This window comes from Penicillium griseofulvum (genome assembly GCF_001561935.1).
Source record: "Penicillium griseofulvum strain PG3 chromosome Unknown contig_80, whole genome shotgun sequence".
In the NCBI taxonomy this organism is placed as follows: domain Eukaryota; kingdom Fungi; phylum Ascomycota; class Eurotiomycetes; order Eurotiales; family Aspergillaceae; genus Penicillium; species Penicillium griseofulvum.
Genome location: NW_024467471.1, coordinates 5,394,417 through 5,420,740, shown reverse-complemented (window position 1 = coordinate 5,420,740; position 26,324 = coordinate 5,394,417). Strand labels below are relative to the sequence as shown.

Genomic DNA, 26,324 nt, shown 5'->3' with positions numbered 1-26,324 from the left:
AGACGGGAGAATGATTTAAAGAACATTTAGTTCGTAAAAAAAGGAGTGTCGAACACACTCAAGAAATACGGGTATTCGCGATACGCCTAAGAACGCCACACCATTTCCTGGAGAAAAGTGCCGAGCAATAATAACAAAAAAACGCAAACGCCTCCGAGGGGTATGCGATGAAAAGAAAGTCATCACGGCATCAAGCGGACGGGAATAATAGTGCGGATTCCACCCTTCCCCACATAAACCCCTATTTTAATCCATGCCTGGGATATCCTTGAGATATTCCCAACCGTACTCCTCTTCGGGCTTCTCGGCTTCCATGCCAAGCGCAAAGCGGTAGGCACGAACTTCATTCTGGAGACCAGAAATGACGCGAGTGGGGACATCATCTTCTTCACATTTGAGACGATAGGCGGTGCGGATCATTTCGGCACATTTCATGGTCTGGGCATGCCAGTAGTCCCGGTCAAGTCGGCTTTCCAGATGGGCGTCGCGCTCAGCCTGAAGGAGATTGTTGTAGTGCTTCTTCTGCGCAAGGTAGTGCATGTTGTTGTTCTGGCAGTAACTGCGGATTTGCTCGACCATAACACCCACGGCGGTCTCAAACTCCTGAATCATCTTCCAGTTTTCCTCGCGGTGGTACTTGTGGTCCGCGCTCACACGTTTTTCCTTGGCCAGTGCACGCTCGAGTTCGGCAATCCGAGCGGCTGCTCCAGCTGTTAGTAAACAAGGATGTGAATATTGCCAGAGGTCAACATACTAAGGTTTTCGCCCTGCTGGCCATTCGCACTAGAGCTGTCCGCAATACCGTTCTTCTAAACCTATGTTAGCTAGATATCGAAGTTGAATGTTCTTAGGTTCCCACATACCACAATCTCCTCCGCATTTGCGACGATGTTCTTAGTCACATCTCGATTGTTCTTCAACACGTCGCTCAATTCAACAACCATCTCATAGAGATGGTGCAGGTCCATCTGATGGCCAGCGTTCATCGGAATTGCCGCGCCCATGGCGCCCATTCCACCGCCATTGATCTGGGTGGTGACCGAAGAGTGGGAGGGAGAGGGGGACGGAGTCTGGCGGGGGGGAATATTCGGCATGTTCATCGTGCCGGTGTTGTTTTCATAACCCGAGAAGTTTCCGGGGCCAGTACCGTTACTAGCCATGGCGGCGTTGTTCATAGAGACGTCGGCGTCGGCGAAAGCTCGGTTCAGTTCCTCAAGTTGAGGATCGTCAGGAGTGAATGATTGGGGAGCGCCGTTGTCTTCGTCGAACCACGAGGCGTGATTTTCAACGCCTAGGACCTCCGATTGAAACTTCTCAAGGTCACGGCGAGTAACGTGCGTGGAGCGACGGCGATGCCCACGCGTGAAAGCCTTGGAAGGGGAGGGGGAAGTGTCGCCCTCGATGATGGCGGGTGCACTCAAATCAGGGACAGTATCGTCACTATCACTCAAGTCTGAATCAATGGCAAATTCGTTCAGGGAGCTCTGATCAGAATCACACTCCAATAGGCAGCCAACAAGCGTGTTGTGCTGGGAGCTCACGCTAGCAGCGAGTGGGGCTGGCGACGAGTCAGCACGTGATCGAGATTCACGTGATGACCTCATCCCAACAAGCTCCCTCATCTTCTCGAGGGCACTCATTCAGATAGAGAATGACAACTATGCTGCAAGTCAAATCGACAAAAAAAGGACACTCTAGAGGAGTCGGTTTCCCAACATATCGGTGGGGCGAAGCCTATTTCTTTCCGACCGCCGGACGAAGGTGTAAGTGTAATCGATTGATGACGGTCGAGATTTAGAGACAAAATGGGCCCTCGTCCAGTACAGAATGCTCAATTATGCTTCGGTGCAAGGGCACGTGCTCTATAAGGTCTATAATTGACTTTCTGCAGTCATAATTGATACGTACCTGCCAATATTTCTCTTCCGTTGTTGACATCCATGAGGTTATACTATGTGCCCTAATGGAAGGTACATAGATATCGGGATCATTGTAGCTAGGGCAACGCGCTTGAAATCAAAGTACAATCCCAAGGAAACTACAATCTATAAAATAAATCAGAAGAATTAACAATGTGTAATCATCTCGTATGGCAAGTAACTTCGTTGTATGCATATGTGGACAAGGGGTATTTTGGTTTCATCAAGGCATATCCAATAGGGCTTCTAATCTCTGATCAGAGCCTGGAAGTGAGTAATCATAAGTTTCAAGGGCACCGCTACTTCTTTTCTGCTGTGCAATTCGGCCTCCAACTCTAGCTACGAGCATACGCATCTTCTCCAATTCTTGAACAAGTTCCCCATCCCTCGTGATAAGATTGGGTTGAATGTTCTTTTGGGGATCTTCGAATGGCTCAAGCAATCGTCGAAGATGCTGCAACTGATCAAGGCGCCGTTGCCGTTGCTGCCGTTGGCTGTCAAGACTCGTGAGCCGCTCACGGAGCTGCTGATACCTGTACGACTGGTGTAAGGCAGTTGAAACTTCAATGAACAAAAATCCGGATGTGTATTTTTAAACTGACCTTGCATGCTCCTCTTCGCTTGCTTCCGGAATTTCCAAGTCAACAGGCATCTTTGCAATGTTTCTAATATATATAGTCAGTGTTGTTATACCTTGTATATAAATGGATGGGATCTTACATCTCCCTTGACAAATCCGTTGTTTTTTCGATACCTCGAGCAAAAGCATCTCGACTTTGTGCCTCTTGGCTAACCGACGACCAGTACAAGTTTGCAATCTGTTGGGCGACATGATGTATCGCTTGGGATGAATAGACAACGCGATTGTGCTGCTTAGCAGCTGCATTTACTATATGACTATGAGTATGATATTCATCGCCATATATGGGTGCAAATCCATATATAATTGTGCTGTTTGATTGAGGTTCGTGCTCTGACCTTTATGTAGAACATCTTCGATCACCTTGTCACTTAGATCACCTTCCGTGGTTTCAGCAGCATAGTTTCGCCAGTCTTCCGGGAGATCGAGGCTCTCTGAGAAAATGCGGACTTGACTCCAGATAAATGCAGATTTCAACTCAGTTATAGTTCGAGTTGTATCCATTTCGAACACAATCTAAATGGTGTTAGAGAAGTACCATTGTTGAGTCTCCAAAAAGTCCCGCGATCTTCTCTGAGCGCGTTCTTATCGATAAGGGATCACGTGTCTCTCCGCAAATGGCATTTTACAGATGGCCAATATTGATTTGGGTAATAAACCACTATAAAGCGAGAGAAATGATTTTAATAGTACAGATTAACTAATAATTCAGTCGCAATATACGGCCTCAATAGGGTAATAATGAAGGTTGCTAGTGTGGAGTATATCCTCGGTTTAGAGACGTACCTCGGCAATCAGACCGTCTTTTAGGTCCAGATCGCTCTCAAAGTAATTCAATTCGTTGCGATTTCAAGGTCATCACAACACATTTAGAAATAAATTGCGATATATCTTGAAGTGAGCTCTACTATCTCCGACAGCCGCATTATCATCTCAACATGGCAGAGATCAAGCGGCCAATAGGCCTACTGTTTGACATTGGAGGAGTGTGTGTAAGTCAGCCACTTGACCCGCAAATTGAAGATATATATATCTGACAAATTTCTAGGTTGTATCTCCGTTCCAGGCCATTCTTGACTATGAACTTGCGCAGAACATCCCACCAGGATGGGTCAATTTTAGTATCTCGCGAACAGCACCGAACGGTAGCTGGCACAAGCTTGAGCGCGGCGACATCAAGATGGACGCGAACTTCTTTGCGGGGTTCAATGCGGACCTAAGAGACCCCGAGCTATGGAAACAATTCCACCAACAACTTCAAAAGAAAAAAGGCACAAGCGGATCCACCATCCCTCCACTGCCGACAGTGGATGCAGAATGGCTATTCTGGGAGATGATGCGGATATCTCGCACGCCAGACCGATATATGTACCCAGCTCTGAAGAAATTGAGAGAATCGGGACAGTTCCTGATGGGCGCTCTATCCAACACCGTTATTTTCCCCGACGGACATGAATACAATAACGCATCCGAGGTCAAGCAGCAATTCGATTTCTTTATCTCGTCTGCGCATACGGGCCTTCGCAAACCCGACCCAAAAATCTACCAGGTGGCGTTACAGGAGATGGACTCTTTAGCTAAGAGGCGAGGGCTGGCCGGAGTTAATCCCGACGATGTTGTGTTCTTTGACGACATCGGGGAGAACTTGAAGGGAGCGAAGAAAGCTGGCATGCGTACAGTCAAAGTCACACTTGGAAAGACTCAAGATGCAGTTAAAGAACTGGAGAAACTCACAGGCCTTCAATTGCTGGATGAGGATAAGGCACGATTGTGAGATGTTATAGAAATCGGATTTCTAGAAGAATATCAGAGTCATATGTAGAAATGATGAAGAATAAGAGGTTCAGAATATTTTCTTGATTTTTATTAATTTTTCTCAATTTTTCTGAATTTATTATCTTTTATCTTTTTCATTTTCATAGTAGAAAAGTTGATGTTCCACTCGTCGCCGACCTCATTTTTTGGCGGGGGATGCAGCCACACGCTAAGCGAAATCCCGCACAAAGTCGATCCACGAAATTTCTCACTTCCTTTTCTTCGTCCATCTCCAGCGTCCTCGACACCCCCGTCAAAATGGTGAGTTCAAATGGTTGAAGAGCCATTATGCATTCCTTTTGCATTTCTATTTCCTCTCCGATTGTATCGGAGCCGGGTCCCTGCAAGTTGCTTCGGCGTAATTTCTGAAGCGTTAATTGCTGACTCGCGTTTTTGACAGCCTTTCACCAAGACCGTCAAGAACAACGCCTACTTCAGGTTAGTAAAATTCTTATTTGTTTCCCCCCCCAAGATATCTGTTTACTGACTTTTGCAATTATAGTCGCTTCCAGACTAAGTACCGTCGCCGTCGCGAGGGTAAGACCGACTACTATGCTCGCAAGCGCCTGATCACCCAGGCCAAGAACAAGTACAACGCCCCCAAGTACCGCATGGTCGTTCGCTTCACCAACCGCGACATCGTCACCCAGATCGTCTACTCTGAGGTCACCGGTGACAAGGTTCTCGCTGCCGCCTACGCCCACGAGCTCCCCAAGTACGGTATCGAGCAGGGTCTTACCAACTGGGCTGCTGCCTACGCCACCGGCCTGCTCCTTGCCCGCCGTGTCCTCAAGAAGCTCAACCTTGACGAGCAGTTCAAGGGTGTCGAGGAGGCTACCGGTGAGCACACTCTCACCGAGGCCGTCGAGACCGATGATGGCGAGCGCCGCCCCTTCAAGGCCTTCCTCGATGTTGGTCTTGTCCGCACCTCCACCGGTAACCGTGTCTTCGCTGCCATGAAGGGTGCCTCCGATGGTGGTATCTTCATCCCCCACTCTGACCGCCGTTTCCCCGGTTACGACATCGAGTCCGAGGAGCTTGACGCTGAGATGCTCAAGAACTACATCCACGGCTCTCACGTCTCCGAGTACATGGAGAACCTTGCCGATGAGGATGAGGAGCGCTACAAGTCCCAGTTCGTCAAGTACATTGAGAACGAGATTGAGGCTGGTGACCTTGAGGAGATCTACGCCGATGCCCACAAGGCCATCCGTGAGGATCCCTTCAAGGCTGATGAGGATGCTGGTTCCAAGAAGACCAAGGAGGAGTGGAAGGCCGAGTCCAAGAAGTACAAGGTCGCCCGCCTCACTCGCGAGCAGCGCAAGGCCCGCGTCGAGGAGAAGATCCGCAAGCTTGCTGCTTAAGCGTCTCGCTTCCTATCTTTACCAAAAGTTCCCAATATTTCCAGAGGGAAATAAGCTACTGCCGGCGTTTATTTATGTGATGTAGTTTTTGACGGATCATGGCACATACCACTTTTTACTTTTTATTATCGGAAGGGGTTTTATTTTCCTGGGAGCAATTAGTTCGGTGTTCATTTAAGGCAATTTTCTTTACTCAGTTCTAACTGCTCCCGAATGTCCATCTGTCTTCCCTCATTTGCCTTGCATTTGCCTTGTAGCTGGGAGTAAATTGTTTAAAAGTACAAAGTACGAAGTAGTTCATGAGTATTTAAGATTTTATTGCATCATGCCATGGTGGTGCAATTCCCAAATTATTAGAAGTAACCCACATAATTAAAATTAGATCGACGCCGCAGAATGTGATGGCCCCAACCCCATTGCCAGCACATTTGGTGGCTGTTCAAGCAGCAAGGATGCAGGGGAAAAAAAAGGCTAGATAGTTCCATTGTTTACCATTACCCGCTTTAAAAAGCTGTTTGGTCCCCGAGATTGAAATCGCTCAATTTCATCCCCTCTGTATATATATCCCTCACCTAGATCCCACATTATGAGAAGATATCAACAACACACACACGCAAGTTGGCATCGCGCCTACGCAGATAAATTCGATTGCCCCTGGTGCCAAACCCCTCACCGGGCAGAATCCACGACACAGAACCGAAACCGCAAACCTGCAAAGAGCTCAGCCAGTGGCAGAACTAGCAGAGCAATTGCTACATCGACACCACTCGGACGTCGGATAGAGCAACAAAGCTCTAATTTTATCGACGAGGCCGCCGGTACCCCACTCCCACAGACTCCAGGTCCAGGTCCAGCTCCGCATGCGAATGAAGAGACACCAGAATCCGAGACAAATTACCCGTGGTATAAGGGCCGCACTGATGCCGTGAATAACGGGTTCGCGTCAGATACGCCGCGTCCGCCGCTTCCCGAGGAGTGGACGAAGGAGATTGGGGATCGGGAGCATGGGTAGGTGGTTTCTAGATGGCTTTGGTTATAGCTGGTTTAGTCCTTACGCTGATACGGTGTTGTCGATAGTGCTGCGGAATGGACCCCACCGGCTGTGGAAGATTGGCGGTCTGGGCTAGAGACGCCTGCGGATTTGAGAGTGCCTGCTGGGGAAAAGATCGACTCTCCGGAGTTGAGTGTGAAGGAGGTAAAGGAATCCGGAGAGAGACTTGGTTGAAGTAAATAGAGACACAATATTCATATTAAACTATAGATACAGAATTATGCTTTGCTCGAGTTTCTAGTATGTCACAGGCCCCGGGCCCCGTCCATTCTGACTTGACCAGCATCTCTGATGCATGATTTGTGTCAATGCTCTCGCTCTACATCTTCCATCCTTCCCCCGGCGAGAGTTGTAGCTTTGCATCTTGCAAGGTACCGATTCGTCTTGGCCTGCGCTTCTTCAAATTCCCTGCGGAATCTCATGGTTTGGCTATCATTCCTTGGTAGCCGAGCTAGTAGAGATCTGAAGTCCTCTATATTAGCTTTCGACTCGGCTTCCATAGCAAGCACCAGTTCCATTTGCTACCATTCATTCTCCGCATCCTCAGTTTGGGCCATCAGTGAAGTCGCAGACTCCTCAAAGTCACCGAGAAGCATTTGTTGGCTTCTATTCAATGCTAGGAGGGCTTCTTTGCATTCCTCGCTCGATCCCTGGCGCAGGAGAGCCTTAGCCTTGTCGTTGCCACTAATGATCTCTGCCCGTGCCCTGTCTAAGAAGTCGAGTTCTTGGTCCAGATCTAAGTCTTGGGATTGGGGTTGTGATTGAGGTTGAGACTGAGCCTGAGATCGCCCGCGCCCTTTCTGACAATCGGGGTGCGGCAAACATATCCACTTGCGGAGACTGGTCTCGAGAATGGGATTGAGATGGGGCGCCTGTGTCTGATTCAAGTCTTGTAGTCCTAGCTCGAGGTGGTGTTGCATACCAAACATCGTCACGAGCACGGCGCATGTCTGCAGCCATCAGCTGGAATACCTTGCGGAAACCATCGGGCTTTTGCCAGAGAGAACCATTTTTCCTTTTGTAGGCACGAAGCTACCCTTGATGATGACCGATCTTTCGTGGGTTGCCAGACATTTCTGCACACTCGAAATTTGGTCAAGCTCCACCTGTTCAAGGCGTGGATCGGGGTATTTCTTCTTAAGCTGCTCCAGCGCTTCTTCTGATTCAAATATTTCCCACTCTTTCCTTGTTCGACTGTACTCCAATGCTAGAAGAAGGAAAGAGGGATCCTCGCCGACAACGCGAGATAGCAGAGACTTGGCCGTTTGCCTTTCATCCTTCAACTCGGCTTCCTTGGCTCTTCTTTCAAGGTCTCTATTGATTTGTATTTGACTTTCCCGGGCCTTGTCCAATTCCGCAAGGAGTGGCTCAAGAACTGTCTTATCCGAGATTTGAAGCAGCAGAGACTTGGCTTTATCAAAGTCATGCCGCTCTTTTGCTTCGTTGCTTTTCGTTATAAGGTCTTGCACGGAGCTTTCCCTGCACATAGATTCAGAATGCGCGTGCAGAGAAGAGCTAAACGGGTCAATATGTCGGGGTCGCGAGGCAAGAGGTGTAGGTCTATCTTCTACCGACGGGGATAACTTATTTGTATGTCTCAGTAACGCTCCACAGCAATGATATTACATACCATCCGAACTGATCTCAACATCGAATCCAGTCTGTGACAATGTCCGCTTTGTGGCTCCATGCTTTGCAGCTCCCTGACTCGTAAGGTTTCCTGACGGGCCCGGAAATACTGTGATACTGGGAATACTTGAACGTCTCGGACGTGGGATGGGTCGAGGCGAAAGTGCTGAGATACGCGAACCTGTCCGTGGAGGCGACCTCGATTGCATCACGATGTTTCGAGGGGACGGATACTTGAGGGAATGGATATGGGAACGAAATTCACCCAAGAGTGGTAATATTCGAGGACCACGATCACTTGCAGCCACAGAACGTACTTTGGCCTGAATATACGTCCTGATACGTTTCCAGTGCCAGCCCGCAACTCCCCAAAATTGATCAGCAACACGGTGCCAAAAGTGGATATTGCCTTGCGGTTTCGTGTAATGCTTTTTGTGTCGAAGGCATATTTGAATCAGGATTAACTGCTGATCAAAGCTCAATGACGGTAATTCAGGTCGGTCCCACTGATACTCTCGCACCACTATCGGACCGGGGATTACCATACATGGGTCGCGAGGTATCGCCGGTAGCGTCGGTGAAGATGAGCTGGTGCCTAAGGAATCACCGAGCCCTGCCTGCATAATTTCGGAGGAAGGCGGTTGCCCAGCTATGTGAACTTCCCGAGGCTGTCTTCGATATGCAGCTAGAGATTGCACATTTAAAGCTGGCAGACCGTACCATGCCCTGTCACAGGCATCGCGCATATCTTCAGCCATCATCTCAAAGACCTTGCGGAAATCAGCAGGCTTTTTCCAGAGAACACCAGTTCCAAACATCTTTTCTCCGACAAAAAGACTATGCAGGTCGATGGATCTCTCTTGGGGCCCATTCCGTTCTGTATATTCAAAGTACTGTGTGAATTTCACCTGTTCGAGGCGAGGATCGGGATATTCCTTCTGGAGCTCAACAAATAGTTCCATGTGCTCTTCCTTCAGACTTAACCGTGCCTCACTGTATGCCAATGCCGCAAGGAGGAATTTGCCGAAGTCGCTTTGGATACGAGATAGGAAAGATCTTGCCTTCTCCCAGTCACCGTTCCTCTCTGCTTCCTTAGCTTGCCTTTCCAAATCCTTCTCCATCTCATAAAATGCCGATCGTTCCTCTTCTAATTTTCTAAGGAGTGGCCCGGAGACCGTGTTTTTCGGAATGCCGAGTAGTGATTTCTTGGCTTTATTCCAGTCGCCGGCCAAGGCTGCTTGCTCGCTTTGCTTTTCAGCCAAATCGGATAGATGACCTGATGCGTCCTTAGGTTGATCATATAACAAGCTCGGGGCCTCAACATGGCCATCGCAGCTCTCTGCACTAACACCAGCCTGTGAGTCCAAGAGGACTTTTTGGAATCTCCCGCAATCCCTTTTAAGAAGTAAAGATAGAGAAGCAGCTTTCTCTTGGTTATCATTGTGCACTTCTTCTGCAAGGTCCACCATAAGCCCCAAGGCTATATGGGCCGATGGTAGTTGTGGGTTCGAAAGTATAGACCTAGCTCTGGTAAAGTCACCCTGAGCCAAAGCCTCATTGCACTTGAATAATGCCACGAAGGCTTTGGGCCTCTTGCCTTTCATCTGGGACACCAGAGAACAGGCCTTAGTCAAGTCACGATCAACAAATTGTGCCTCCACAATCTCTTCTTGGAGACGTTTGTTGTATTTCTCCTGTATTGCTTGTCTCTTTTCCAACGCCATAATAAGTCGTCCCGATCTCAACTTGTTCTCCATCAAGAGCAGCGTGGATTTGGCTTTCTCCCAATCACCGTCACTCTCTGCTTTCGCGCTTTCCATTTCGTGGTGTTTCTCCTTTTGGTCATGCAGTTTTGAACGGGACTCCAATTCATCGAGACATTGTTCGGCTTTATACATGTCAGAGAGATTAAACAGGAGCTCCCTGGCCTGATCAAAGTCATAGCGCATTTCTGCTAACTTGCTCCGCTTCAATATGTCTTCTTCGATCTCTTCCACAGACATATCAACTTCAGGAACAGGCTCCAGAGGTCCTTCTTGGTGACCATGTCGTAGGTTATCCAACTGTCTGACGCCGGTAATGTGATACGCCATTCGCCATAAAAGTGATTCGATCCGATAACCATCAGGGTCGACAGGACGAATGGTATGGTCCGCCGTGCGATATTTTAACAACTTGCGTTGAACCATAGATTTGACGCCTAATGACCCCAAGTTGTAGAGACGCTTGAAATCTTCCGTAACACATCCCCAAAAGCGATCATTGCTGGACAACTGTGAGTATAAATGTTTATACTTCAAGCATATTCGGAAAAGAGTTACCGTCGCAGACGGGGATGTTGCTGTTTCAAACGTGGTGCGCATAACTAAAGAGCTGTCCCATTCTGATCTTTCTATGCTCGGGATCGGGGAAGCCAGCTCATGACTAGCCAGTAGTCTTGCCATTGAGAGCGGAGTATTGGTGGAGACAGGATTCAGCCTAGCATGTTGGAAATTGATTAGCATAGAATTGAGGGATATCTTGTAATCGACAACTCACTTAGCGCAGCCGTCTACTACATATTTGTGGTCTGAAGGGCAATGTGGGAAGGGTGTTAAGTGCTGGAATGTGGTGGGATGTGCGACGCGACGCGTTTTAGCCCTGGCACCCGTGAATAATTGAAAGATCTACTCCGTACTCCGAAATTGGCCCAGGTAAGTAAAGTGACTATTGTGAAAAAACATATTAAAAAATCACAGGTTAAGTCCACTGTGAGTCTTGTTATGATATCAACTGCTGTATGCCTGTTTGCTAGTCCAGATTCTCGAGACCTTCGTTTGCTGGTTTGCTAGTTTGTTTGCTAATTTATTTGCTAGATTTACGGGAGCATAGCCTTTGATATTGAATCGTACAGGGCGGCCAAGAGCGAGGCTAGAATCAGACATCAATGCTTTAATATTTACCAAAAGGGGTTCTGCCTGTTCCTTCATATGTTCTACTATACATATCTCTCTCCCTTCACCATCTCTCTCTCACTGCATACTCAACAAGTCTCATAGGAAGGAATGATCCGATACCCAGATGGCTAGCGAGAGAGATAGACAATGTAGTCCCCGCACGACAAATAGATCTTACATCAATATATAGCATGCCAATCTCCAGGTCCAGTTAGTCCAGGAAAGAAAGTAGTACCTTGTAGAACGCCTTGGGGTCCTGGAGAAAGGGCGCATGGCCTAGACCGGGGAACATATGGAGCGTACAATTGGGGATCATGGCTGCGGCAGCAGGACCGAGCTCAGCATAATGGCCCAGTTTTGCAGCGATGGCAGGGGGTGACCATGCTTTTCCAAGCGCCGAAACGTCGCTATCTCCCACCAGGAGGTAGGTGCGTGTCTGCAGGACAGGGAACTGGTGGATAACAGGCTGGCTGAGTAAAGCATCGGTGACGAGGGCCATCACGTAGGAATAGTCGGAGCCATAGTCACTAGCATAGATGTCGGCTAGCATGTGAACCCAAGTATCATACTCTGGCTTCCAGGGGGCATTGTGGAAGTAGCTAGCCTGCTCATACGCCTTAAGAGTGGTGAAGTTCTGTACAAGCCCGCTCTGGTACGACGCGTCGACTGATAGGTAGGGCACACCCTTGGCTACCCAGTCCTCCAGGCCCAGGGGATTGACGAGGAAAAGCTGTTGAACGCTGGTTGGGTACATAAGGCCGTAGCGAGCAGCAATCATGCCGCCCATCGAATGACCGATTACGGTGACTTTATCGATGCCCAGCGCAGTGAGCAGGCTGTGGATGTTCAAAGCTTGCTGGTGTACGTTGTAAGCATAGCCTTGGGGCTTGCTCGATTTGCAGAAGCCAATGTCATCGGGAAGGATCACTCGGTACCCGGCAGCCGACAGCTGGCGCGCGGTGTCGGACCAAGTGACGCCACAGAAGTTCCCGCCGTGTAGCAAGACCGCTGTCTTCTTATTCTTGTGGCTTTCTTTTGCCGGTACGTCCATAAACGCCATTGAAAGGTTCTGGCGCTGATTGAAGAAGTTGAACTGCTTCACCGGCCAAGGGTAGGGGTAGGTGGATCCATATAGGTCGGCTGGCACAGGGCCATCATAGATGGCGCCAATTGGGTCGGGATCGGACTGTGCAGATACGACATTTGTATACGATAGCACCGCCGTGAAGGCACTGACGAAGGAAAAGAACTTCATTATGTGCTCACAGAAGTGCTCACACAAGGATCAAGCTCTTAATGCTGTTTAAACAACAAAGTAGCCCTTTATAGAGTGGGTAACAGGAAGACAGCCCTGCGGACTTGCCTGCTAATGCAAACGTATATATAGCAGAGCCAGGGGCACGAATTCCGCGTTGCTACCTATATGCAGTTAGTTACTCCGTATCTCCGGAAGATAAATTGCGTTGTAATCAACTGCAATCTTACTAGCACGTATTTGGTGTAGTCAGGTTGAAGAAATGAAGTCCAAAACCAATGATGAACGTTGGCCCCAATTCTCGAACTAGCGCCTTCAACGCCCGGGCGCCATGCATGAAATTAAATGTGAGCTTCTATTCACACTAACTGGGAAAGAAATTGATACTCTTAACATGCTCCTTCCGTTCTGAAATTTAAAGTAGAAGATATTTCCTAAAGAGGTTAGCTAAATTCTGTGTCATTCTTTGATCGACTTCGTCATGTTTGTTCTTATGTAGTCCCCTTTCTACTTTCGCTCATATCTTTCCCCCTCCCACTTTTACCAACTTATCTCGCAATGCAGCTATATCTAATCCGCCATGCTGAAACAGTGCATAACGTTGGAAAAGTCCTGTAGGCACTCCATTTTCCTACTTCCCCTTGGCTCGCACTAACACTTCCTATGATAGCGCGGGCACCACTGACTCAGCACTAACCAGCCACGGGATGGCTCAGATAAATTGCCTTGCTCAGCATTTCGTCTCCAATTCAACAAAATTCACGACTGTCTTTTCTTCGGACTTAAGTCGAGCAAGAATCACAGCCGAGGGGGTCTGTCACGCACAGGTTTCACCCGGTGAAACACCATTGCAACCGATATTGACTCAAAATTTAAGAGAGAAGGATTATGGATCAATGGAAGGCCGCTTCTGGAAAGAATCTCCTCCATCACCAAGGCCCCGAGACTGGGTCATCCCGGAGTCCAAAGAGTCGATGAGAAAGCGAGCTAAAGGATTTTTCGAGGAACACCTACTCCCACTTCTAATGTGTGACCCACACGGCCAACAAAATATCGCGATCGTTGCCCATGGCATTATCCTCCGAGAGCTATGGACATATTTTGCTGAGATCTCCAATCCAGCGGATACCAGCATGACTACGCTTCATAGGAAGCCTGTGTGGTCAAACACCGGATATATGGCGATACTGATTACCCCAGACCTGATAGAAAGGACCATTCTGCCTACGGTCTTGACAAACTTCAAATTTGTGGTGCTGAGTATTGACGACAAAAAGCATCTTGCCAACCTCCATCGAACTAGGGGTGGCGTTGGAACCGCCGCGCATGACGTGAACCAAAGAAAGATTGATCAATTTTTCCGACAATCGACCACCTAATAGAGAATCTATGGCTATGTACAGGTTCAATTTTCTTCACGATGGCTGAAGGATTTAGTCGGTGTGGAACACTTCCTCCAAGGGCTTCCACCACCCTGGACCCTCCGCACTGCCCACGGCTCCAGGAATAGGGCTCTCCTATTAATAGGGTCTTCGGATTAGCTCCATATCTCTCCAGTTGTGTTAGATCGTCGACATACCTGCATTCCATCAGTCATAGTCCACCACTCTTTCATTTTAGGGAGTGATGCCATGCTCTTCATATCAGCTTCGAAGTCTGTTCCGATATACTTGAAGGTCGCGAACAGAGTCCGATCATTATCGAAGTAGATTGAGTCTTCATCGGCGAAAATATACCATGTCAGCCAGTGAGAACATACAGTATTTTTATACATATCTTTGACATTGAAACTTACAGTCTACGATGTTGCACTCCTTGATCTTTTGAAGAATCTCAGGCCAGACATTGGCATGGCACTCCTTGTATGCGGCAACAGCGGAGGGCTTGAGGTGCACGATCTGGGCAAAGCGGCGAGGTTGAGATTGAGCCATTGTGACGAGATTTGGAATTAGAGTAGAATACACAAAAACCAAGGGAACTCATTTATGCCCCTCTTCGCCCCAGCTTCAACCCGCACTCGGAGTACGCTAACCCGAGAGCTTGGCATATATCCGTACTTTTTTTAGGTAGGGAGTGGATACCGAGATTGCATATTCTTGTCGTGTGCAGAGTCAATATTGTTCTATGAAAGATTAACTATTCTAGAATTAGTCTACAAAAGATACCTAATACCTAATCCTTACAATTCGATCGGTGTTTCCTATCCCAACATTATGTATCACCTGAAGGCTTACTTATGCTGCATAAAGTTATGTACATTATACTGTATACAGGTAGGACCTCCGAAATATTTGGCCAAATCTACCCCAAGCGCCAAAAATCCCACGAGGTGGGATATTGGTGCACCAAAAGTTGAATTTCCACCTTCCGTCAAAAAATCCATTTTTATTAACTTCTTATCCAGTTTATTACTGCACCATGTCAAATGAAATGAAATCTGTCGAGGGTAGAATCCAGGATGCTATCTCTGCCTACCACCAAAAAAAGACCCCGAAAATGAGCGTAAGCCTCAGACACATGTCGACTCTGTGCAGAATGATATGGCCGATAAATTAGTGCAGCGGGGGAGGGATAAAAGGCCTAGAGATCCGGACAACTCTAGCCAGGAAGGTATGTAAAAGTTGGTATATTTAGGTTATATTTTACTAATTATAATATAGAAATTGAGCGTCCAACAGTCCGGCCACGGACACGACCCCCCTCACCGCCGGCTTCCTCGCCATCATTACAAACAGAAATGGCTTTATTTCTTAGTATAATGAATAGCCAGGCAGCTAGTGAGGCCTCGACCGGGGCTAAAAGGTCAGATATCACCAGGCTAGAAAGTAGAATCGATAGCATGGCTGCTACCATGGACTGCATGATGGGTTTGCTTAGAACCCTTGTACAAAGGCCGCCAGGGTCCAGTTAAGCCTCATTTATATAAACTAAATTACAAACTAAGAAGAAACACGGATGTATCGAGAAGTATTCGTAAATTGAAATAGGTATTCGTAATTATTAAAGCACATATAAAATCGCTCTCAGGACATCTGACTCTTAGGAACAGGCCGAATCCAACAAACGGCCAAATTAGCCGCCAAACATATAACACCGATGATCCACATCGATTGCCCGTAACTTGATCCATTGTATCTGAACACAATAGCAAAGACAATTCCTCCAAGATTACCAAAGCCACCAACAATACCAGAAACGATACCTAGTGACAAGATGTTAGCTTCAAATCTGGCATTGGAGTAAGAATGGGGTAAACATACCATTGGCAAAAGGATGCACATGGGGCACAAGAGCAAAGTTGGCTCCATTAGATGCCTCAAGGAAGAAAGCCATTCCAGCGATGAGACCGAACATAGACGCCTCCGTGGACGGGCTCGACAATCCAATCGCAAGTTGGAAAGCTCCCATCGCAACTCCCAAGAAGGTAATCAGAAGCTTTTTAGACCAGACCTTGTCTGTGTAGCGGTAGACCAAGTCACCGAAGAGACCGCCAGCGGGTCGGAAGACGGCATTCAGCAGACCGAACATAGCAGCCCACTGGCCTGTTTTTGTTTGACCCATGTGTGGGAAGGTCTTTGTGTAGTAAGATCCCAGAATGGAGTTGATTGCCAGCTCTGAGCCAAATGAGCAGGCGTAGGGGATTGCCAGAGCCATGGTTGATAGACTCAGTGCCACGTTGAGGGCCTCTTTGAAAGTTGGGGAGACGACTGTTTCTTGTTTGAAGATGTCCATCTGGCCCATTGCTGATGGGTCAGATTCTAGGACTTGCGGTGACTGGGCGCCTTTCTTTTCGATGTCGATTGTTGCGGCATTGTGGGGGGTTGTCATTCCGCTAGTGAAAGCGCCGGAGTTGATGTCGACGATGTTTCCGTCGGTATTCGTCTCTTTCGCCCAAAGGTGTCTCTCAGACCACTTTCCTGTTGGTGTATCCTCGCAGAGGAACAGCATACCCAAGGCGATGAAGGTGATGATGATGAATGGGACGACGTAAGCGATACGCCATGCTTTGTGCGAAGGGAGGCCCCTGGAGTGGACTAGGGAGTCGTAGATGGCGGGCATAACAAAGCTGAGTTGGTTTGTTAGTATATTCATAGGATCAAATAGAGAAGGTAGACACATACTATGTAATTCCTCCGCCTGCATTACCCCAGCCTCCAGCAAGGGAATTGGCAGTACCGACAATGCTCTTGTCGAAGAAACCAGTGCACCAGACCTGGCAGGGCACGAAGGTTCCTCCTAGAATTCCAACGAAAAATCGCAGAGCTATTAGGCCCTTGGGGCCGGTGACGAGACCGGCCATGGCTGTAGGAATGGCTCCACAGAGGAGTAGTCCCACGAAGACCAAGCGTGGGCCATAGCGATCACAGAGTGGGCCTGCAACAAACCGGACGAGTAGACTGTAGCGGTCAGAGAGATGTTTCTTTCAATTGATCCCATATCTGGTACTTACGTTGCTAGAAGAGCGACAATGTTTGAGTTGGCGACATCATCTTGTGTCATATTCAAGTCTTTTTTAATTGTCACACTCAGCTAGACAGGTTGATGATATTAGAGACGCTCTCTTGTGTCTATCAAACATGCTGTAATTGTATCTTGAACTTACCAGTGGTGGAAATGCATACCATGATAGGAATGCTACCAGGAAGCCAAGCCACGAGAAAAAGAATACCCGTCCATATTGATCGAAAGGGTTCAATATGGGAATAGATTTGGCTTTGCGATTACTGGGGTTAACTTCTGGTGATATAAAAAGCTGTTTAACAAAGCCTGTTGCCATGATGGGATCTTTGTATTGTCGACCGATTGTGTCGAGGTAGGCTCGGAAGCTGATATTCTAATAAAATAGCTCAGATAATTCGATACAGACTTGTAAATTAGATGGAAGTAAGAGCTTCTTTGGAGATTTAGGAGAAATATACAAGATGGAAGATAGAGAGACATTCGCATCTATATAGATACTGCTGATGCTCTGTTCGGTGAAGTATATCTCAATTGTATCTCGTCGTGACACACACAACAACAATCAGTCTGCAAATCCTGCTGCATGTCAGGTTATCCAATTGTCGCAGATAGCTAGGTGCTCCCAATGGAAAATAGTTAGTCAAGAGTTACCAGGGAGTATCCATATCTCAGATCGCTGATTTGATACAAACCAAAGACAAGGTTAGAACAAGGATCATCGGATCCTTGAATTCTAAAGTTACTTCTCGCCACCGATCTCATTCCTGAAAATTCCGCCGTACCCTTTGCTGAAATTCTAATAAAGATAAGATATCAACTTGAATGACCTATCACAGTCTCGGAAGTATACTATGCCAAGTGCCACAATTGGAAGCAAACCCTGATCGAATGAATTAAGCTACTTCATGTAACTCCGCGGACCTTCAATCGACTATTATAGGCTTACCGGGTACTCCATAAGATCATGTCGGGTCTGGGGGGCGTTGTTCTCCACAGCGGCCAGGAATCTATGTTGATAAACGCGAGCCTCCTCATTGGATGACAAGCCAACTGAGATAGGGACTGAAGAAGCTCAGCCTAGCGGGTCTTTTCGTTAAATAGCGATATGAGCTCCGCGGAAATACTTAAATCTAGCAATGGTGCTTGTCAATTGGTGCTGGAGTTCAACGGGAGTCAACGGAGTCAACGGGAGTCAACCCTAAAAGATCTGGTATCATCCACCGATCCAAAATTAGGGCTTCTTTTTTAGTAATTTCTCTACTCGGTAGTGAAGCAAAGACTTCCTACCAGTCTAGACGGGTCTTTTTTTTTATTTTCCCAGACATTTTGAGTGTGTGCGTCCACGGGTAGCTCTATATTCAGTATACCGAGATAAGGAATCTAGGCGATATTGACTGCCCAGCCCTAGAGGTGTGCGAGCATAATTGCTCAGCAATTTGCATATCCAAATGAACATTATTTCTTATTTCTCCTTTCTCCACATAGCATATCAGAAATATTGAGAACTCTTCAGAAGGATATGAAAAAGATCGGTGGCCATTGTTAATCCCTCCAATGAGGTGGAAGTAAAAAGCGGCTACATTGAGGCTCCGTACTTATGTCGGTAGATGGATATTCGGGCCCTTTTTATATAACCAGGTGTTGAATGATATAATATATGAACAAGTTATATACTCGTATATCTGACAATATATCTACATAGAATGAGTGATAATGGGAAAAACGATGCAAAGCAAATATATGTATTCTCATGTATTCTCATAAGGCCATTAACTATTTCGATAATTCCATACGCCAACCTGTTCCATCGCCAAATTTCAAATAAACAAACATGTCACACAACAATTACCAGTCAATCGACTTTGCTGGCTGCACCGTAGGGGTAGGCAGGAAACCATCCGTAATCTTCTTCCCCTTCATCCCCTTGAACTTCTTATCAACCTTATGGAACGGATCCTCCGCCTCACTTTTGCGCACCTTCCACTTTTCCGTCCCCAAGATCGAATCCAACTCCTCAATTGGCGGGAGTTTGATATACACCCAGCCATCATCCCTCTCCTCAACAGGGAATGTAGCAATATTCATACTCTCATCATTAGAGCACCGACCCGCCTGCTCACCGTTGAGCTCAAAGTTGCGCTTGTGATAAGGACATGACACCCAATATTTCCCAGCATCATCATCACCAATAAGGCCATCAGACAGAACGAAAGCTCGCTTATGCGGACACATCTGCTGCGTCGCATAGAACTTGCCCTTGATCTTAAAGACAGCAAGTTGAGTATCACCGCGCTTGACATTCGCCGATGAAACCTGAGGTGGCTCGTCGGAGAAATGATCTGCTCGAACAACCGGTTGCCAGGAGACACTCGACCACTTGTGGCCTTTGAAATCCTGTCGCTCGGCAGAGTCTTTCGGCCAGTATGTGGGTCGTTGCTGGGACCGCTCTTGGATAACTTCCACTGTGTCGACCGTTTCGTCTGTGTTTGCAAATTGTTGGAAGACCTTTCGGCGCTTGGGGTCTTTGACGGTCTCGGTCCACTCGCAGAAATAGCTATCGACTAGTTCGTGCATTTGTCTTTCCATGTCGGCGCAGATTCCGAGTTTATCATCCACGATCACTTCTTTGAGGTAGTTGATTCCGCCGGGGAGATTCTCGATCCATCGTGCTGTTCGCTGGAGTTTGTCGGCAGTGCGAATGTAGAAGATAAGGTAACGGTCGATTATGGGCATTACCATCTCCGCTGGTACATCTGTAACAAGGAGCTCAGCGTGTCTAGGCTTTGCACCTCCGTTGCCTCCGACGAAGATGTTGAACCCGGTTTCGGTAGCGATGAGTCCGAAGCTGTGAGCTATTAGCGAGTGTTCAATTCAACATTGTGGGACTGTTTGCTTACTCCTTGTTTTGAGCTTCGGCACATTCTCGCACGCAACCAGATACAGCTCCTTTGAACTTGTGAGGCGCACGGATACTCTTGTATCGCTCTTCCAACCGAATTGCCATGCCGACACTGTCACCGACACCGAAACGACACCATGTGGTTCCAACACAACTCTGAACGTTCACTGTTAGCTGGTGTTCTCTTCGAAGGTCATTAGTTTAACGTACTTTAATTGCTCGAAGTGCCTTCGCATAGGCGTGTCCACTCTCCATGCCCGCATCCACAAGTTCTGTCCAGATGTTCAGAAGATCCTGCTTCTTCGCACCGAACATGTCGATGCGCTGGGCACCGGTGATTTTGCAATAAAGACCGTATTTCTTGGCCACGGATCCAATAGCAATGAGCTTATCGGCTGTGATTTCACCACCTGGGATTCGGGGTACCACAGAGAATGTGCCATTTCTTTGGATATTAGCGAGGAATTTGTCGTTTGTCTCCTGCAAATCGTTGAAGCCCTTGTCCATGATGTGCGGATTGAACAGACTGGACAGAATCGATGCAATTGCGGGCTTACAAAGTTCGCAACCGAGGGAATCTGGGTTCTTTCCAACATCTTTCATGATATCGACGAAGGTTTTCAGTTGCTTAATAGCAACGATGTTATATAGATCGGCGCGGGAGTAGGGGATATGTGAGCACACTAAACATGTTAGTCGTGACGGGGGATAATACTGGGGTAAGTTGATATCACTAACAGTTGTTTGATACTTCTTGTCCCATTTCGAGCATTGTTTTGTTGAAGATTGATTGAACGAGAGGCATGCAGCCACCACAGCCTGTCCCTGCTTTTGTGCATGACTTGACTTGTGCAATGGTTGTGCATGTACCATTCTTCACATTGTCGACCACGTCTCCCTTGGTGACATTGTGGCATGAACAGATCTGGGTGCTGTCATCACTGCAGAGATGAATTAGGATCCCTTCCAAATAGCAGAACTCTAGGATACTTACAGGTCATCTGCATTTTCTTCTCCGCCGTTCTGGGCACCGAGGATAAATTGACTAGGAGGAACATCAAGTTCTTTCTGGAGTTTGACCATCTGGTTTAACTTCAGATAATCCTTGGTATCTCCAATCATCATGCCGCCAAGCAAGAACTTGCCGTCCATGGTGAACAGATATTTCTTGTACACCCCACTGAATGGATCCTTATATGTCAAAGCCTTGACAGGAGGTTCCTCTCGTGAAGCATCCTCTGCCAGGCCAGAATCAGTGGGGGGTCGACGACCTGGAAGGAACTTCGGTCCGTCTCTGTCGGCGAAGAAGTCACCGAAACTAGCGACGTCGACTCCGAGTAGCTTTAGCTTTGTGCTGAGATCTGGCCGCGTGAAACTCCGGGGCGGTTTGTCTGGGTTTGTCAGATTGAAAGCGAGCACATCGGCCATCTCAATACCGGGAGCAATAATTCCAAATGTCTGGTTCTCCCAGCTTGCGCATTCTCCGACGGCGTAGATATTTGGGATTGAGGTTTGAAGACTATACAAGTTAGTGATATGACTGGGTATCCACAACTAGTAATTGACGAACCTTTCATCGATCACAAATCCGCCCCGAGTACCACACTGGATTCCAATATCTCGACCCAGTTCATCTCGAGGTTGTACTCCAATCTAAACCCAGTCAGCATGTGCATCGCCAAAAGAAAATCAAGAAAAAACATACCGCAAAGCAAATGCAGCAACAATCAATCCTCTCACCATCCTCGAATGTAATGCCAACTACATTATTTCCTTCGTCGGTATGAACAATCTTCACCTGTTTCTGGTGTAGAACATCAAGTCCCAACTCCCGGATCTTGCGAGTGACCAGCATTCCCGCATCTCCATCCAGCTGTCGAGCTAGCACCCATTTATTTCGATCAATTAATTTGACATTTCCAAAGTCTTCTAGATCTGTCATGGCCTTGGCAGCTTCCAAGCCCAGCAGTCCACCTCCGACTGTAACAGCTGTTTCGCCTTTATGCTGAGCTGCAAAGTCGATGAGGCGTTCCAGATCCGAGATAGTTCGATATACGAAGACGCCTTTGGCATCGTAGCCGGGGGTATGTGTTGGGAGGGTGGCATCGGAGCCAGTTGCAAGGACGAGGATGTCATAAGATAATGAGACACCGGTGGAGGTATGAACGGTTTTCTCCGTGGGGTTGATAGCTGTTACTCGTGTGTTGAGGTGGTGATCGAAGGCTCGTTCTTTAAACGAGTCATACTAAGAAGCAATGTTTATCAGGACTTATGTTTCTTCACTCTAACAAATAGATAGCTTACCCATTCCGTTGGATTGAGGTATAGATCCTCAATTTTGCGATGTTCGAAAAACGACGATAGTCCAACACGGTTGTATGCTACGTGGGACTCTTCACCAATGACGACAATGTCGTATATTCTTTCTGTATCCTGCTTGATAATTTTCTCACTTGGGCTGTTAGAGGAATTCTCATAGTCGGCTGATAGAATCCCTTACATGAGTGAGACCGCCACCATTCCCAGTCCAACTATTACAATCTTTTGGCGTTGAACATTGTTGGTACTTGGGCTGCCATCGACTGGCTCCCCATACCGTAGTCCATCTAGAACAGGCATGGCTGAGACTAAGCAATGTGAGATGAGTTTAATGCACTACGGAATTGGGTGTTTCATGCTAATTTTAAGGAAATAAATGCCTCGTTCCACTGAGTCTGATACTACGATGTGATCTGTGACACTACCTATTGAGTCGTACAAATTGAGGCTAATCAGACCACGAAACCGGAGAAAACAGGAACGAGGGATTTCCTGAGATAGTCGATTTTATCTCCGCGGAGATGGGAGTTTTTATGTCGATTGTGATTGGTTGTTAGGGTTTCATTCTTATCTCGACATCTATATGGAGTAGATAAGAATTTGAATATGACTCGGCAATTATAATCCTATACTCCATAAAGGAATGTGGAGTTTTGGAATGAACAGAATCCGCGGAGATCTAGTCCTGTGCTGATGGTGTATGGTATTGGGCTGATGGTCTAGGGCTATGTATACTATGTTGTAGTGAAATGTGGGTATTTACAGTCTCACGTTAAGACTGTTTTGATTTATTATACTTGGAATTCTACCATATTTTTCATATTTGGAAGCAATTTCGACAGATTTTCTATTATATTTTCTATATTTTCTATTATATTCCATTACATTCATAGCACACAGCGTAGAAGCCTCGCGCCAATACCATCATGACCACCATAACCACACAAACGATAACAGAATCAGAGACTATCTCTTTCAAGAATGCCCAGATCACAGTGGAAGACATCATTCCAACTCCAGGAGAGCCTGATATCCCACTCCCACCACCATCAAAGAACCCCGTCGACATCTTAGAGGTCGATAAAGGGACACCAGATAACCATGTACCTCGCGATCCACGATTGATTCGGTTGACAGGAGTGCATCCATTCAATGTGGAGCCTCCATTGACAGCATTGTATAAAGAAGGTATCCATTCTCATCTGCCATACCCAACTCGCCAAGCTAAGCCGATACCTAGGTTTCCTCACATCCCCGGAACTGTTCTATGTTCGGAACCATGGACCGGTACCCCAGGTCCGCGATGAGGATATCCCTGATTGGGAGATCAGTATAGAAGGGTCAGTGCAATCCTACTTATGCTTGCAGGCTTCGTGTCCAGATGAACTGATTGATGAGCTAGATTGGTTGAAAAGCCATTAGTCCTGAACTTCCGCGACGTGCTTCAGAAGTATGACCAGATCACGGCACCCATCACACTCGTCTGTGCGGGCAACAGACGCAAAGAACAGAACACAGTTCGGAAGTCGAAGGGCTTCTCATGGGGTGCGGCTGGTTTATCGACGGCGCTATTCACGGGACCTATGATGGCGGATATTCTGCGCAGTGCGAAGCCACTTCGACAAGCAAAGTATGTCTGTATGGAGGGTGCTGATAAGCTGGTAAGACTTTCATATCAATATTTTAAGGGTGTCGGGAATCATCGAGCTAAGACTGACGAAACCCATAGCCGAATGGATTTTACGGAACTTCAGTCAAATTGAACTGGGCCATGGATCCAAATCGAGGAATCATGTTGGCTCATAAGATGAATGGCGAAGACCTTAGACCAGATCATGGCCGTCCATTGAGAGCAGTGGTGCCTGGTCAAATCGGAGGTCGGAGTGTAAAGTGGCTGAAGAAGTTGATTCTGACTGAGGCTCCAAGTGATAACTGGTATCATATCTATGATAACCGAGTGCTCCCGTAAGTCTCAGGTGAACTGACCGTGAAATGAACCGTGCTAACAGTGCCAGGACAATGGTGACGCCAGAGATGTCCTCCCAGGACCCCAAGTGGTGGACCGACGAGCGATATGCCATTTACGAACTCAACGTCAACTCGGTGGCTGTATATCCACAACACGAGGAAGAGATCGATTTATCCACAGCTGGACCCACATATACAGTCAAAGGATATGCATACGCCGGGGGTGGTCGGAGGGTAACAAAGGTTGAGGTTTCTCTGGATAAAGGCAAATGTATTTACACCCCTGAACCCAAGGATGAAACATGGCTGACATTTCTGATCTTCTAGCATGGCGCCTCTCCGAGATCGAATATGCAGAAGATAAATACCGCGACTTTGATGGCGAGCTGTTTGGCGGCAAGGTAGACATGTGGTGGAGGGAAGCATCTTTCTGCTGGTCTTTCTGGTCTTTGGAAGTCCCAGTGGCGGACCTAGAGACCAGTGATGCAATTCTAGTCCGTGCGGTGGATGAGGCATTAAGCGCTATGCCGCGGGACATGTACTGGTCTGTCTTGGGCATGATGAATAACCCATGGTTCAGAGTGGCGATCACCAAACAAGGGAATACGTTGAAATTTGAGCACCCTACTCATCCAGCGAAAGCTGGAGGGTGGATGGAGAGAGTCAAGAAGACTGGCGGTGACTTGCTCAATGGCAACTGGGGTGAAAGGGTCGAAGGCGAGGAGCCTGCCGAACCGGAGCCAGTGAAAGAAATAAACATGAAGAAAGATGGCGTGAACAGACAAATCGACTTGCAAGAGTTGAAAGCCAATAGCACCAGCGAGAAGCCTTGGTTTGTCGTTAATGGCGAAGTATATGATGGTACAGGCTTCCTCGAAGGCCACCCCGGAGGAGCGATCAGTATTACATCTTCTGCTGGTCTGGATGTATCAGAGGACTTCCTTGCAATCCGTGAGTGACAAATCAAAAATTCTCACAATATTGCACCGCTAACTTCTCCCAGACAGTGAAACTGCCAAGGCAATGATGCCTGATTACCATATTGGCACATTAGACAAGGCATCTCTCGAAGCGCTGAAGAGCGATTCGGTCACAGGCTCTGACGTGAAACGCGCAGTGTTCCTTCAGTCACGAGCATGGACAAAAGCCACTCTCGCAGAGAAGAAGGATGTATCCTGGGACACACGATTATTCGTATTCGACCTGGAACATGAGAAACAGACTCTCGGCCTACCAATCGGCCAGCACCTGATGATCAAAGTCCAGGATCCATCCAGTAACGAGGCAGTCATCAGATCCTATACGCCAATGTCAGACACAAACCTCATAGGCAAGATGGAGTTACTCGTGAAGATCTACTTCCCAACGGAGACCATTCCAGGAGGAAAAATGACCATGGCTCTCGACAAGCTTCCCCTAGGCTCAGTGATTGACTGCAAGGGCCCGACCGGCCGATTTGAATATCTCGGCAACGGCCGGGTTTTGATCAGCGGCAAAGAGCGCCATGTCCGTTCGTTCAAAATGATCTGTGGAGGAACGGGGATCACTCCAGTCTTCCAGGTTCTGCGGGCTGTCATGCAAGACACACAAGATCCCACGACGTGTGTTGTGCTGGATGGAAACAGGCAGGAGGAAGATATCTTGTGCCGTTCTGACCTTGATGCTTTTGTTGAGACTGATTGTCGGAAATGCACTGTCGTGCACACCTTGACTAAAGGGTCTGATACCTGGACCGGTCGTCGGGGCCGCATTTCTGAGGAACTGCTCGCGGAGTATGCGGCCCCAGAAGAGCAAAGTATGGTTCTGGTCTGCGGCCCTGGGCCTATGGAGAAATCTGCCCGTGAAATTCTTCTTGCTAAGGGTTGGGCCGAGTCGGATCTTCACTTCTTCTAATTGTGGTGTATGCTTGGATTATGTCGATTTTGTGCATGAGAACATGAAATGCTTTTTGGATTGGAGTTGTAATAATAAGGGAAATGCGACAGAAAACACGCCATTTGGAAGGGTATAGAAACATTGGGATTGCATTTGCGTACAAATGAAGTGAATTTTGAAAGAATTTCGTCAA

At 47.5% G+C, this 26,324-nt stretch overlaps 9 protein-coding genes across 9 annotated transcripts; 3 read left to right on the top strand and 6 right to left on the bottom strand.

The window, feature by feature from the left end:
• Positions 1-246: 246 nt before the first annotated feature.
• Positions 247-3,063, bottom strand: PGRI_029310 (kinetochore subunit FTA4 family protein; the record flags this gene model as incomplete). The annotated part of the gene is made up of 7 exons (XM_040790644.1): positions 247-701; positions 755-809; positions 864-1,558; positions 2,271-2,452; positions 2,522-2,584; positions 2,640-2,808; positions 2,898-3,063. The coding sequence occupies 7 exons, from the start codon at positions 3,061-3,063 to the stop codon at positions 247-249; spliced, it is 1,785 nt and encodes a 594-aa protein (XP_040647597.1).
• Positions 3,064-3,497: 434 nt separating this feature from the next.
• On the top strand, positions 3,498-5,738 carry PGRI_029300 (60S ribosomal uL18 domain-containing protein; the record flags this gene model as incomplete). The annotated part of the gene is made up of 5 exons (XM_040790643.1): positions 3,498-3,551; positions 3,608-4,329; positions 4,611-4,635; positions 4,775-4,812; positions 4,877-5,738. 5 exons carry the CDS (start codon positions 3,498-3,500, stop codon positions 5,736-5,738), a joined length of 1,701 nt encoding a protein of 566 aa, XP_040647596.1.
• Positions 5,739-6,324: 586 nt separating this feature from the next.
• Positions 6,325-6,963, top strand: PGRI_029290 (uncharacterized protein; the record flags this gene model as incomplete). The annotated part of the gene is made up of 2 exons (XM_040790642.1): positions 6,325-6,746; positions 6,816-6,963. The coding sequence occupies 2 exons, from the start codon at positions 6,325-6,327 to the stop codon at positions 6,961-6,963; spliced, it is 570 nt and encodes a 189-aa protein (XP_040647595.1).
• Positions 6,964-7,310: 347 nt separating this feature from the next.
• Positions 7,311-10,862, bottom strand: PGRI_029280 (uncharacterized protein; the record flags this gene model as incomplete). The annotated part of the gene is made up of 4 exons (XM_040790641.1): positions 7,311-7,739; positions 7,797-8,356; positions 8,420-10,691; positions 10,740-10,862. The coding sequence occupies 4 exons, from the start codon at positions 10,860-10,862 to the stop codon at positions 7,311-7,313; spliced, it is 3,384 nt and encodes a 1,127-aa protein (XP_040647594.1).
• Positions 10,863-11,565: 703 nt separating this feature from the next.
• Positions 11,566-12,609, bottom strand: PGRI_029270 (alpha/beta fold hydrolase; the record flags this gene model as incomplete). Its single annotated transcript, XM_040790640.1, has 1 exon — positions 11,566-12,609. The coding sequence occupies one exon, from the start codon at positions 12,607-12,609 to the stop codon at positions 11,566-11,568; it is 1,044 nt and encodes a 347-aa protein (XP_040647593.1).
• A 1,433-nt stretch (positions 12,610-14,042) lies between these two features.
• Positions 14,043-14,540, bottom strand: PGRI_029260 (L-rhamnose mutarotase; the record flags this gene model as incomplete). Its single annotated transcript, XM_040790639.1, has 3 exons — positions 14,043-14,126; positions 14,189-14,325; positions 14,405-14,540. 3 exons carry the CDS (start codon positions 14,538-14,540, stop codon positions 14,043-14,045), a joined length of 357 nt encoding a protein of 118 aa, XP_040647592.1.
• A 1,092-nt stretch (positions 14,541-15,632) lies between these two features.
• Positions 15,633-17,109, bottom strand: PGRI_029250 (Major facilitator superfamily domain, general substrate transporter; the record flags this gene model as incomplete). The annotated part of the gene is made up of 4 exons (XM_040790638.1): positions 15,633-15,811; positions 15,870-16,675; positions 16,731-17,006; positions 17,060-17,109. The coding sequence occupies 4 exons, from the start codon at positions 17,107-17,109 to the stop codon at positions 15,633-15,635; spliced, it is 1,311 nt and encodes a 436-aa protein (XP_040647591.1).
• A 1,806-nt stretch (positions 17,110-18,915) lies between these two features.
• Positions 18,916-22,588, bottom strand: niiA (nitrite reductase niiA; the record flags this gene model as incomplete). Its single annotated transcript, XM_040790637.1, has 9 exons — positions 18,916-19,915; positions 19,968-20,125; positions 20,180-20,652; positions 20,708-20,910; positions 20,964-21,488; positions 21,540-21,622; positions 21,675-22,214; positions 22,274-22,421; positions 22,470-22,588. 9 exons carry the CDS (start codon positions 22,586-22,588, stop codon positions 18,916-18,918), a joined length of 3,249 nt encoding a protein of 1,082 aa, XP_040647590.1.
• Positions 22,589-23,214: 626 nt separating this feature from the next.
• On the top strand, positions 23,215-26,149 carry niaD (nitrate reductase NiaD; the record flags this gene model as incomplete). The annotated part of the gene is made up of 7 exons (XM_040790636.1): positions 23,215-23,476; positions 23,529-23,628; positions 23,691-23,949; positions 24,018-24,253; positions 24,304-24,527; positions 24,584-25,207; positions 25,260-26,149. The coding sequence occupies 7 exons, from the start codon at positions 23,215-23,217 to the stop codon at positions 26,147-26,149; spliced, it is 2,595 nt and encodes an 864-aa protein (XP_040647589.1).
• Between the last annotated feature and the right edge of the window lie 175 nt (positions 26,150-26,324).